Genomic DNA, 13,889 nt, shown 5'->3' on the forward strand with positions numbered 1-13,889 from the left:
AATATCATACCGCTCACCCATTGAATGGAGTCTTTCCTAAACAAACCCTCTTTGCCTCAAATGCTCCTCCCAAGGAAGCTAAAAAGTAACACCTTTTTTGAAAAGGCCAAAAAGTGAATACCAAAAACCAAAAAAGAATAAATAAAACAGGCAGCTATTTTTTTTTTCAAATTTATTCACACCAAGCCACAAAGACCAAGGTCCTAAAAAATATCAGAAACCCGAGAGAGAGAAAGTTGCATGCTCAATCCAATCCATGTATGACCTGAAACTGATAATTTACAAAACAAAACCACAAAAAAAAAACAGTACTAAGACTGTGTTAGAGAGAGAGAAAAGAGGAGAAGTCTCAATGCAATCCATGTATGACGTGAAAATGATAATTTACAAAACAAAACCACGAAAACGAACAGTCCTAAAACTCTGTTAATTTTCGCTTCTGCCCCCTTCAACGTCGAGCACGAAACATCCATCAACAAACTTTGCGAGCTCGAGGTCACAAGTTCGATCCTCGTCCTCTGCACAAATGTTCAAATCTAAAGACAAAATATCCATTGCCTTCTCATTCATTTCAACACTTGATTCTGATCTCTGTCTTGTTAGAGCAGAGAAATCCCTACTTTCTCTCTCTAAACTCTCACACCCCAATACAATTATCGCATCACAAATGCTGGTTTCTTGGCCATTGGAGTCGATCACCTTTCCTCTCTCTAAAACTCTCTTCAAACCCATTTGAAAATAATGATCAGATTGCTCAAAACCAGGCATGAATATTACTCTATGTGGGTTTTCAGTAATGGCTTCTGAAAATCTCTCTAGATGGACGAAGCATGGTTCTTCTCTACTTCTCTTTCCTCTTTCCATGGCTGGAAAGCTCGGACTTATCGATAAGAAGCTCGATTCGGAGCCAAAGATTAGGGTTGCCAACTCTCTTGCTATTTTCTCTTTACTTTGAGAATCAGAGCCTTTGAACAGTAGCCACATATCTTGCTTTCTCTCTCTAGAACTTGGTGTTGATCTCTTTGTGAGACGAGACCTGCACTCCAAGACTGTGATGGCTATTTCTTTCATGATGTGTTTTTGCCATGGCACTCTCTTCTCAAGACCATCATAAAGTGTCTTTAGGGTTTCTGCATTGAGCTGCTTTGCTTTGTGAGAGTCTGTGTCCATGGTTTCGGTGGATGAGGAGGAGTTGGGGTTGGGGTTAGCGTTCGCCGGGTTGGTGCTTGTAGAGAGAGAAAGGATCGGTGCTGCTGTCGGCTCACCATTTTCTTCTCTGAGATCTGTGGAGCTCTCCTTTGAAGAGATCCACAATTGGTTGTGGTTTCTCCAATGCTGATTAGGGCTGGTCCAGTTGTGGTAGAACTGCCCATAGCTTGAGAGAGAAGAAGATTGAGACAGGGAAGAGAAAGCCATGCTTCTCTCTCTTGAGCTCTGCTGTTTGTGAATAGAGTTGCATATGGAGTTCCACTTCTTGCTCAGTTCTCTCACTTGATGACAGTCCTGTTTACATGAAAAACACAAAAAAAATCAATATCAAGAGTGGAGGGAGAGAGAGAGAGAGAGAAGGGGAGGGTGGAGAGAGAAACCCAAGAAGAGACTGAAGAGAGAGAGAGGCCCACAGAGAATGATGAAATATGAAGAGAGAGAGACCCATGTAGAGACTAGAGAGTAGAGAGTAGAGAGAGAAAGAGAGAGGAGAGAGAAAATTGGAGGATGAAGAATAATAAAATGGTGAGCTCAGGTGATCTTCTGAAAACTCAGGAGAAAGGATAATTACGGGATCATTGGAAGTCAGTCTTCTGTTTTCGTCCTTGTATTGTTGGAGCCATGCAGGCAAATTAGAAGAAGTGGGGCAAGACTCATCATCATCATCCACTCTCTTCACTAAATCTCGAGCTTCTTTCTCGAATTTTGAAGAACAATCTGCACAACAACTCAAGCTCTGCTTCTTCTCCATTGCAATCTCATCTAAGCACCAAACCTCACCCAACCCATCTCCATCTTTCTTGCTTCTCAATTCACCTTGCATTTCACTGCAAAAAGGAACACAAAAGAAAAGGGGAACCATCAATTTTAGAGAACCAAGAAACCCCAATATGAATTAAAGCCCTACAGTTCTCTCTCTCTCTCTCTCTCTCTCTCTCTCTCTCTACCATAACATGTATTAAAATCAACATAGTTCTCTCTCTCTCTGTCAATACTTCAAACACATTATATCAAGAATTCAGAAATAAATACACTCTATCTCAAGAGTTCAGAAAGAAACATACTTTCTAGCTTTCTCAAGAGTTCAGAAAGAAACATACTCTCTAGCTATCTCAAGAGTTCAGAAAGAAATTCTCTCTCTCTCTCTCTCTCTCTCTCTCTCTCTCTCTCTCTCTCTCTCTCTCTCTCTCTCTCTCTCTCTCTCTCTCTCTCTCTCTCTCTCTCTCTCTCTCTCTCTCTCTCTCTAGAGAATTATAGTCCAAGAAACCACAGTCTCCCTCTATCTCTTACCTATCTGGATTGAGGCTGAGGCCCAAGCTCCCTGCAGGGATTGGAAGGGGATGAAGAGCCCAAATGCTCTCCAAAGAGGGATGACCCATCTTGCACCTCATGTATGTCTGATAAGATGAAGTCCCCATAACCCATAACCTCCCATTCTCTCCATTACTCTCTGAAACCAATCTCCCTATCTCTATCACAACTTGCTCAATACAACCCACCATCAATTCCACAGTCCACTTTAGATCTCCTACATATATTATCACTCCTCTCCCTACACAACCTCTCACTATGCACCTTAGCTCTCTGAGCTTGCGCTCCACCTCCTCTCTGCACATATGTCCGAAATTCAGGACTGGTAGAGAGAGAAACTGAACAGACTTAAGCATGTCCGGGACGTCTCCTATCTCTAGTCTCCCCATCAGCTCTCTCACCACACCCTCAGTGCTCAGCGTGCACTCCCCAACAATAACAGTGTTCCTCCTCCTCTTGTTCATTAAACTATCCACCAAGCTCATCACGTCCTCGCTCTTGACGTGATCGAGGCTGCTCTTCACATAGTTCGAGGTGCTGGTGGTGGCGGTGCTCACTGTAGGTAGAGAGAGTGCGGGTAGGGAGAGAGAGGGCTCCTTGCTTGGCTTAGCCGATACAGTGATGGAGCTCGAATTGCAGATCTCTAAAGAGACTGCTTGCTCTACGTTGCTCTTCACTTGTGTGCTCGAAAAACCAGCCTCTCTCATCACTCGACTAACACTTGGGTCATCAAGGATAGAGATTATGAGTTGCTCTATCTCTACCTTCACAGCTAGCAATGGTTGTTGTTGATTCTCGATCGAACCCCTTCGTTGGTGGGCTTGCGCTCTCTTGAAGGCGGCCATGAGAGCGTTAGAGAGAGAAGGGTGGTGGTGGTGGTGATGAGAGAGAGAAGATGGGTGGTGGTGGTGGTGAGGATTAGAGAGTGAAGAGGGGTGGTTAGAGAGAGAAGGGAGGCGGTTAAGGGCCACGTTGAAGCAAAGCTCGAGGGCTTTGCACTGGAGGGGGTGGGAGTGGGACTGGAGGCAGGCGGTGCGGAGGATTCCGCTGGTGGAGGAGAGCATGGCATTGGCAACATGGAGGGGAGTGACCTGAGCATGGCCCCGCCTCCGGGCCAAGCTGACCGCCTGCTTCACTACACTTGCCGCCTCGGCCGTCAGCGCCTGCTGCACACTGCAAGCCCCTGCCCTCATCTCTCTCTATCTCTCTATGCTAATTCTCTCTCTCTCTTCCCTCTACTAACACCTATCTCTTATCTTCTCTCTCCTCTTTCCAACTTTCTCACTCTTTTCTTGCCTGTTTATCTATGTATCCTACTCTAATAGTCTTCCCTCTCCCCTACTTCTCAAACTCTCGTCTCTTTTAATTTCTCTCTCCTACTCTATTGTCACTCTACCTAATTATCAGTCACTCTTCTTTATTTTTTTCTAAATCTCTGTCTATTTGTTCATCTCTTCTCCTCCTTCCTCTTCCTCTGTCTCTCTCTCTCTGGATCTCTCCCTATCTTTCTTCTCCTCCTCCTCTCTCTCTGGATCTCTCCCTATCTTTCTTCTCCTCCTCCTCCTCTCAATCTCTCTTTCAGTCTTCTCTTTCTCTCTCTCTCCTAATTCTACCTCTCTCTCTCTCTCTCTCTCTACCTCGGTTTTGTTGTTGTAGTAAAGATGGTGGAATTGGAGTTGAGGAATAGAAGTGAGTGATGGGGTATGTGGGGGATATGTATGGGGCTGAGGGCGGGGTGCTGTGGGGTGTGCTTTGCTTCAAGGGGAGGGAAGTTTTTTTGGTTATGGGACCGGTCTCTGGGTTTTGTAGACAAAGTGGATGGCATGTGGAGAGCGAGAGAGAGAAAGAGAGAGAGAGAAAGAGAGAGAGAGAGAGAGAGAGAATCAAGAAGCAACGGCAGCATCAAAGGCAACTTTGCCTTGTTTCTCCTTTCGATTCCAAGACTACATCTTTAAACCGGCCTCCTCTCTCTCTCTCTCTCTCTAGAACAGCCCCTCTCTCTATCTCTCTCTCCAGAACAACCCCTCTCTCTAAAACAGCCCCTCTCTCTCTAGAACAGCCCCTCTCTCTATCTCTCTCTAAAACAGACCCAGTCGCTATCTTTCTCTCTCTAGAACAGCCCCTCTCTGTCTCTCTCTCTAGTACAACCCCTCTCTCTAAAACTTCCCCCTCTCTAAAACAGCCAGAACAGCCCCTCTCTCTATCTCTCTCTAGAACAGATCTTTCTCTCTCTAGAACAGCCCCTCTATCTATCTCTCTCTTAGGTAACTATGCGGAAAGTGCTTTCAAATGAGGCGAAAATGGCCAAAATCTTTGAGTTGGGTCAAAATGAACAAAATACATCAACTTTTGGTTAAGCGAACCTAAAAGCCAACCATATCTTAAAAGACCATGCCAATAGACTAGGACATCGCTCATAATTGGCAAACAAAATATTCTTATTATTTACCAAAAACAAGAATGATCAAATTAAAATATATTAAATATTTCATCGATTCTAAGTAACATATGCCTTCTGTGTCAACATCAAACATCTCCATGTCCTTTGTGCTTGGACATAAATAAATAAAAACCACAATAGAAATTGAAAATTTAAAAGAGGAGGATCAAACCCTAGCAATGTGACAATCCAATGGCAACTTTGTTATTTCTTATTACAAGACAACACGCAACATTGATATAATCTACGAAAGATCCATGGTAGTAATATGAATCTTGCGTTTTTACTTGGAAATCGTTTATTTTCGATACAAGAATGTTACGATCACCTTTAGTCTTTAGGTATGAAATCGAGAGGGTAGGGTAAGTTGTTGTTTCCTGCCTACAAAATTCAAAAACAAAACAAAAAAAAAAAAAACATTATTTACACTTTTTATAACATACTCCTTCCCGTCAGATTTCACCTATGATGGATAGAAGAACGAGCTTGTGCACAAGAATGGCAATGGGCCCAGCCCGACCTAGCCCTTGTTCCTATAGGATAGAAAAAAAAAGAAAAGAAAAAAAAAATGGTCGGTCCGGGGTGGACCAGACGGATACTGAGCCCCAACCTGGCCCTCCGGCCACAGACTATGGCCCAAGCCCTACTCTTTTACGGCCGGGCCGACCAGCCCTACTGGTACAAAAATGATAAGATTATCCCTTTTCCTTTTGGGTATCAAGTGATTAATATTTATTTGCAGTACTAAGTGCTTTATTTGATTATAAGGTAGGGGAAAAACATACGTATATTGTACAAAGTTGGTAGAATAGAAGGGGAGATGAAAAGGGAGTGGAAGAGTCTGAGTCTGAGTCTGATGCTCCAATTCCGAGGGCCTGAAAAGAGGTGCGGTCCGGTCTGAAGAATCGGGAAATGTGTACGTTTTTTTTCTCGACTCGAATAGTAAGGAGGAATAAAGGTAAGGGATTGTGTTAGTGATTGGGTAGTTGCTGTAAGAGGAAGAAGGTGCTTCTAAATTAATTCTGTAAAGTGGCTTTTGGAAGAGAAAGAAGGTTTTCCCTTTTCTGTGTTTTTTTTTTTTTTTTTTTTATGTTTTTTTTTGACTGAAAGGATAACTTCCAAGTTAGCCGGAAGGGGAATAACAAAATTCAACACCTACATCACCTCCCTCCCTCTCTCTCTCTAATTTATAGTTATAAATTGTGCTTCATATGATCATTGAAAAAGTGAGGTTCTATCACCATTCAATCAAGAGTGATTTGCATACAGGCTTTAAAAAATTTCTTAAAATACAAAATGCTATGTTTATATGTAGAAATTATAAAGAAGGTCGGTCGATCTGCATTTGTTTATTTTTTTCAAAATTTCCCTTCGATTTGAGAATGAAATTATCTGATTAAATTTTAATTTTAATTTTTTTCAGTTTTTTCATTAGTAGGCCAGTACCCTACTAACGAAAAAACTAAAAAAAATTGGAAATTTAGTCCTAGGATGTCCTTAGACCGCAGGACAATTTTGGAAAAAAAAAAAAAAAAACAACCAAATTGACTGATCTTCTTTATAATTTCTACTTATAAATGACACATTTCGTATTTTAGAAAAAACTTTAGGGTTTATATATAAATCTCTCTTCAATCAATTGTTGGATGATGTCTATAGTTTAGTGGGTCCCAATCTCCCTCCATAATCACCATCAACTGATTAGAAAGTGATAGCATTTAGGACCATGAGTTTTCTATGATCTATACATCACATTATACTTTTCTCTATAGTCATAAGAATGTTTATTGAGCAGATGGATCACTAAACACCCAAGAAAATATTGAAGGATGCCCCAGTAGACATATCGGTGAACATGTGGGGAGAATGCAGTGGTGCGGCCTCAAGTGGCCTCAAGGGATCGTTCAAGAAAGAGATATATCAAACGTACACTTCTTTATTGAATGAGGTTTAATTGAAACCGCAACTTTACAAAAAAAATTAATTAGATTTCACCTCAAAACCCTCCAAAAAAACCAAGTCCAATGTCCTAAAACCTTGTGATAGATTGGGATTCCATTCTTGATTATGGAATATGAAGCTACATAAATAGTGCAAATATGGCATATCTACAAAAAGTTTAAATGGATGATAGAAATGAAGTAATACAAGATAGACTATGTTCAAGGAATAAAATCTTTCTTTTCTTTTTTTTTCTTTTCCTAAATCCATGATCTTCACGTTTGAGATAAACGATACGACGCATAACTTGTGTTGTATAAAGCCATGCTTTACAAAATACTTTTTATTTATTATTTTGTCTTAGTTATCAACAAAATCAAAAAGCATTTTACCAAGTAAATAATAATAATTTATTGTCAAAAAATAGTAAAATAATAATAATAATAATAAGCAATACATGTGGCTATTTTTGGTACCCACATGATAGAATATGCATTTTCTTTTGTCTCATGAGCAATTGTATTGCCAAGAGGCGCCCAATGATGGTCTTCATATTTCTTGCAACAAAGTGGCCTTATCATAACATGCAAATTAATTATATTAAGAAAGGTTTGGGTGGTTAATTAAAGAGGCATTAAGTACACTTTTGGGGAGGGGAGTTTGGCATAGGTATGTGAATGCTAGGGTCCATTTGTGCTATGAGTCCCTACCCCTTGTCATGGGTTACGCATAGAAAGGAGAGAACTTGTCTCCTTCATGCCTTAAAAATTAATCTAATTTCCCTAACACGTATCACGAGAGATTTCCTTCACACCTCAATCATCTTCAACTTTAATTGCCTCCAAGGGTTATAAATAAACCCCAGAATTTTGCATCTCATACATAAAGAAGAGAGTGGGTAATGGTCATGGAGAATCCCTAGTTTTCCTCTTTTTTTTTTTAAGGAATAATAAAAATAGATTTTGCGTTCCCCCTAAAAGAATTTGAATGCTACAGTGCCACAAGGTCATACCATAATCATCATTACCATCAGAGTCTTTTCCCAATCAAGTGGGGTCGGCTATACAAATCCTATTATGTCAATGTACTCATTCGATGGCAATAACCTCCGTAAAACCGAGCACAAAGTTCTAACTCATTGCAAGCTTATCTAGAAATAAAAAGTCTTGTTGTTGATCATTCTTTCATGCATCTTGGTAACTAATGTACTATTGTACGTTGTCATGTCCTAGCATGTCTTTGATATGTTAGCAACACAATTTTGTTGCATAGTGTAAAACAATAAGATGACCTAAATTCATGCTTTTTCTATACAAAATTGTCAAGTTTAAAATAAAAGAAAGTAGCCTCCTAGTTCCGCGCCTTATTTATAGTGAAACACGAGAATTGCCATTGCCACACACTATTGTTTTGTTTACTTTACAAGCTTTTAGCCTAGTAAATAATTATAGGAAAAGTATACAAAGAGGAGAAAAGTTTACATAGAGCCGAGGCTCTAAACAATCAAATTAGAGCCCACCTCAAAAATTTCATTAGAAGTGGTTGTTTTCATGCCCAAATATCTTAAAATTGATCATCTTGACTTCAAGATGCATGGACATGAGAAAAAAATAGACTTTAAGTTTTGGAAATAATGTATCTTGTATTGCATTTTTGGACTGTCAATTTTCAAGACTTTCAAGTATTTATAGATCTGCTCGATCTATATTATTTTTTAAGCTTTAAATTTTATGATTGGAGATGACAATATGTTTTAAGGCTATCACAAAGATTTCTAGTATCGAAACCACATTTATCAGACACTATTTGAAGGTGTACTCTATTTTGATTGTTTAGAGCCTCGGGTCTATACAAACTACGTCGTACAAAGAGAGCATTTACTTTTGGTACAAAGATGTGGCATGTACACTTGTTGGATTTCGAATCGGGTAGTTGTAAGAACATCAATGATTAAACTCAAAATTCAAAAAAAAACTTCTAGAATTTCGTCCATTGTAACTATTAAGGATTATCAAGTTTACTAACAATCAAAACCCCACAAAATAAATAAACGAGCGCAATATTTCTCCACCAACCCATGAAACTCAAACTATGGTAGGCTTCATTCTAACTATTGTAATGCTTGTTTTTTATCTTTTACTTTTGTGTGTGGTTTGTATAAGGCTAAGACTCTAAATAATGAAAATAAGGCGCACCTTCAAATAGTATCAAAAGATCTTTCAATACTGAAGATCTTGTGATGTCCTAAAAACTCATTTTCATCTCTAATTATAAAATTTTAAGCTTCAAAAATAGTAGAGATTGAGCAGATCTCTGGACACCTAAAAATTTTAGAAATTGAAGGTCAAAAAAATATATTACAAGATGCACTATTCCCAAGACTTGAAATCCATTTTTTCTCATGTCCACACATCTTGAGATCGAGATGATCAATCAAAGAATTTTTAAACATCGAAACAACCTCTTCTACTAAATTTTTGAGGTGCCCCTTAATTTGATTATTTTGAGCATTACCCTTATGTAAAGTGTAATTTTAAAATGTGAAGACATTTATATACTTCAAAAAATAGGCGGCGTACATAAAGTCCTAACTTATTACCAAATTTAAAAGATCCTATGTTAGCCATCAATTCCATCTTGTCGTGGCCACTATCTTTATGCCTTTTTCGTTACAGTGCGGTTTGTATAGAACTTAGGTTCTGAACAATCAAATTAGCGCCTACCTTCAAATGGTATGGAGAAACGTGGTTTCAATACTGGAAATATATGTGATAGCTTTAAAATATATTTTCATCTGTATTTGTAAAGTTTAAAGCTTTAAAAATAGTGTAGATCGACAGATTTATGAAAACTTGAAAGTTTTGAAAATTGATAGTCAAAAATTGTGTTACGAAATATACTATTTGTAAAACTTGAAATCCACTTTTTCCTCATGTCCATGCATCTTGATGTCGCGATGATTTATTTGAGAATATTTGGGCATCAAAACAACTTCTTCTAGTAAAATTTTTGATGTAGCCTCTAATTTGATTGTTTAGAACCTTAGCTCTATCTAAACTTTTTCCTTTTCGTTAATATATTTGGATCTCTCTGGTTATATTAAAAACGTTGTGCTACTCCCTTGAGAGAGCATTTGATCTTTGCTGCCTTAGGTAAAACCCAACCATGAAGTATTGTTAGGAAACAAATTTTTGGGAAGCAATGTAAACTTGAAAAATAAATAAATAAATAAATAAAAATTAATTGGACATTGTAAGTGTCTGAAAAAATCAACCTCAGTTTTCAAATCGAAAAAATCTTCCGGGGTACCTCTTTAGCCTGAAGTACCTCTTTGGGCTTTTCCAAATTGAAATTTGACAAATTAATTGGACCTATTGGATTTTTTGAAATCTAATTGTTTATACTTTTTTAAGAATGTTTGAACTTTTTAAGGTTGTTTTGGTTTTATTATACATTTAATTCTTTTATTTTATTTTTATAATTTTTATATTTTTTCAAAATTTTCTAGGGCATTTTGGCCATGTATAGGACGTGCGACTCCACATGGACTTAGCCAGAGTGATGCGCCTCGGCCAAGCCGATCTTCTGATTGAGGCCAACCCACTCATTTACCATGAGACTTGTTTACTTTCACTGGATGATCCGTGTTAACACGCCAACTTTCAAGCTCCAACATAGATGATCGATATCTAAGATTCATTGTGGACTTCAAAAGGCCAATAAAATGATCTTGTCACCCACATTTCAAGGGTCTCCATGAACTTACACAACATGTGTTTATTCGGCATCACTTTTAAGTCCAAACGTCTTTCATATTCGTGAAGTATTTTGTTATCATTTTCTTCCCTTGAAACATTGATCAAATCTCTTCTCTTGGTATCACAGATATCCCACATTCCTTTTCTCTTTTCTGTTTCTATTCTTTAGGTTAACTATCTAGAGCCTCTCACTCCAAAATTGTGCTGCGTCACTCTATCTGTAACAAGTGTTTTTGATCAAGTGAATAAGAAAACAAGAAAGACATTCAGTTTCTTGGCTCCTTCACGTAGAAAAATGACTTGTAGGCCGGTTCTCAATATATTAGGGGAACCAGTTTGCTCACAACGATTCCCGATCCAGATCGGCAGATTTTCAATCCAAATTGGCATTTTTTCAAACCTTGGTATAATTTCGAAACTGTCTAGGCTTCTTCGAGTTCTAAGTTCATTAGCCAGTAGAATCTTTTGGGGCAAACTCTGGACTTGTGCTAGAGAGGAAGCCAAAACAGTTGATTTATTTTGTTGTTTTGGTTATGTTTGAAAAATATAAGAAAGGAATCAAATTCATACTCGTCCTCACATATGAGAATAGGGACCCTTTTAGAGTGGTACATTAAGCCTTAAGTGACCGTAGGGCACCAAGAGCCAAGATGAGCATAGACAACTAAGAACCCAACATAACCACATGCAAATTTTAACCTTTTGAATTAAAAGGATGGTGTAGGTTCTGTATAAGTATAGATATTTGAGAAATTTTTCAAATAACAGCTAAGAGTTGAACTATTTAATCTCTTTGTTGCTTCTTTTAATCAAATTACAAATAGCTCCTCTTTGTTATTGGGAAAATTTTGTATGGAACCCTTGAAAGTTATTTAATTTTATAATAACCACTCCCTTATTTTTTCCAGCACACAGAATTAATTACTATAAGTATGTATCACCCCACCCTCTCCTCTTTCTTAATTTTAACCTCACTAACGGCCCTAAAGAATTATTCTTACCTGAATAACTCCCTTTCCTCATCTCTTACTTTTTTTGAGGGATAAGAGAGAGAGAGAGACTTGGGAAAAAAATTGCAGATTTTGTGTGGTACAACTATTGCGGTAAAGATAATAAAGGGAGGGGATAGAATTGAAGTGGGGGTGGAATGACATAAACTTCTAAAAATTGAAGTTGTGTTAAAGGCTGATAATTGATGACTAACCTTAGTTTTCTTCGAATTTGTTCATCTCTTTTATTTACATAAAAAGCTTCACATACCCAAGGAGAATTGGTTGGCTCAATTAATTGTTCCTTTATCAGATCCTGTATTTCTAGCTTAGCTTGTTCCATCAAATCTAGATTTAAACCTCTGTGGGAAGCCTTTGTGGGATTTATGTCTTCATTTCTCTTGAAAGGGAATTTGACATAGAAATTTTGGTTTCTCCATAAAGGGTTGGTGCATTTTTTAAGGAATTCAGAATGGAAATTTGCACAACAGTCTGATATAATTTTTTGTTTCACTGTTTCTAAGGAGCATGGTTGGTCTATACTGGCTATCCAAGGTAAGGTGAGGTTTCTAAAGTGTAATCCTCTGGAGGTCCATTGATGCTTTACTTAGGGTCTGTGAGGATAACCAAAGGATTCAATCTTTGCATGAAGAATTAACGCAGATCTAGTATATAGTCAAAGATATTCATGAGCAATCTTATTTACTGAATCAGAAAGGCAAAGAAAAAGCTTTTTTGGAAAAGCAATTACAGAGTTTTGAAAAAGATCTTTGGATGAAATCTCAATACTCTCAACCACAATATCATTTGCAAATCCAACCCTTGCTTACAAACCCATATATTCAAACTTATCCTACTTTAAGAAGTCCAGACCCTTTCCCACCTACCAGAACCCTTTACCCATCTACAGGTTCAATTCCTCCAAGACATTTTGGTTTTAGAGCTTTAACTTCCTTTGAAGATGAAAGAAGATTTCCTGAAGAATGTTGTTTCCCCAATGGAGAAAAAAATCAAACATTTTAGGGAAAATGAGAGAGGGGTTAGAAATTGAATTTCTTTGCAAGGCCTTTAAATTTTTCCTATTTTAAATTTCAAATAGTCTATAAAATGACGTAATCATCATAAATTGTCTAAAATTATTGGATAGATAAAATGTCCAATAGTTGATTATTAGTGTGTACACGATGTTTGTGGATTTAAGTTTTTATTTTTCTCCTTTTTATGGCATAAGTATGTTAGACACGTATGCTACACTCCTGCTGGAGGATACTTTATACTTACTCCCGCGATTTACGGGTGAGGATTTTTAATTTGAAATTTTGGAAACCACCTAAAAAATCACTACATGATTATTCTCAGAATAAAAAATTTGGAATTTAAGTATTCTCACACTTAGATCTTACCCTCTAAAATTAGACTGTTGTATTTAATTTTGAGACATTAATTTTTTTAAGTGCATAGAAGGTAGAAGTATGAATTCTTATTATAGAGGGTTAATCTATGGCTTGGAAGAGATTATATCCCCAAAATTTGGGATCCTAAAAGTCCTAGGTGGAGTTTTAGCAAAGGGAGTAAATAGACAATGTACTCCCGAGGGAGTATGATATCTTTTGGCAAGCTTTTGCATCTTTTAAGCGCCCCTGAGGGAGTATTGTCCGTCAAATCCCGCAGGAAAAGCTCAATAAGGGAGTATTTTTAGGAACCCAAACTTTGGAGACCTTTAACAGCATGTGTTGTACTCAATAAAAAGAATTTCCGAATTAGATTATCTGTGGGCTTGAAAACGAAGCCTCAAAAACCGTCCAATCTTTGAAAGGTGAGATCAAAATTCAAATCTTTTATTTTTAATATAATCATCTAGTGATTTTTGGGTTGTTTCCAAAATTTCAACATCTTTTAAATTTGTAAGCATTCTGGTATGGTGAGTCTCAGTCAAAAGGGCCTCTATAAACCCAAAAGACATTCATGGACACTAAATAATTTGCAAGGCTGAAGACTGTCTACTGCGAGAAAAGATGTGCTGCGAAAATTCGCTTACGTATGCCAACTTTGTTTGTCACTAACGGTCTCTCTTCCCATGAGAAAGAGAGATATGGACGTAGTCTAGAGAGAGAAAGATAAACAGTCTAGAGAGAAAAAGATAAACAATCTAGAGAGAGAGAGAAACAGCCTAGAGAGAAAAAGATAAACAATCTAGAGAGAGAGATAAACAGCCTAGAGAGAAAAAGATAAACAATCTAG

At 37.7% G+C, this 13,889-nt stretch overlaps 1 protein-coding gene across 1 annotated transcript; it reads right to left on the bottom strand.

Moving 5' to 3' along the window:
- Nucleotides 1-236: 236 nt before the first annotated feature.
- On the bottom strand, nt 237-4,449 carry LOC18444453 (Double Clp-N motif-containing P-loop nucleoside triphosphate hydrolases superfamily protein). The gene is made up of 3 exons (XM_006854626.4): nt 2,500-4,449; nt 1,781-2,036; nt 237-1,503 (listed from the first exon to the last, which is right to left on the bottom strand). The coding sequence occupies exons 1-3, from the start codon at nt 3,711-3,713 to the stop codon at nt 427-429; spliced, it is 2,547 nt and encodes an 848-aa protein (XP_006854688.2). The 5' UTR covers nt 3,714-4,449; the 3' UTR covers nt 237-426.
- Nucleotides 4,450-13,889: the final 9,440 nt, after the last annotated feature.

The sequence above is a fragment of the Amborella trichopoda genome, chromosome 11 (assembly GCF_054954075.1).
Source record: "Amborella trichopoda isolate Santa Cruz 75 chromosome 11, AtrichopodaSantaCruz75HAP2 v2.0, whole genome shotgun sequence".
In the NCBI taxonomy this organism is placed as follows: domain Eukaryota; kingdom Viridiplantae; phylum Streptophyta; class Magnoliopsida; order Amborellales; family Amborellaceae; genus Amborella; species Amborella trichopoda.

Coding starts and splice junctions, on each gene's coding strand:
- LOC18444453 (XM_006854626.4), bottom strand. CDS start 3,713: ATGAGGGCAGGGGCTTGCAGTGTGCAGCAGGCGCTGACGGCCGAGGCG. Junction 2,037..2,499: donor CTCAGCCTCAATCCAGATAG/GTAAGAGATAGA, acceptor TCCTTTTTGCAG/TGAAATGCAAGGTGAATTGA. Junction 1,504..1,780: donor GACTGACTTCCAATGATCCC/GTAATTATCCTT, acceptor TCATGTAAACAG/GACTGTCATCAAGTGAGAGA.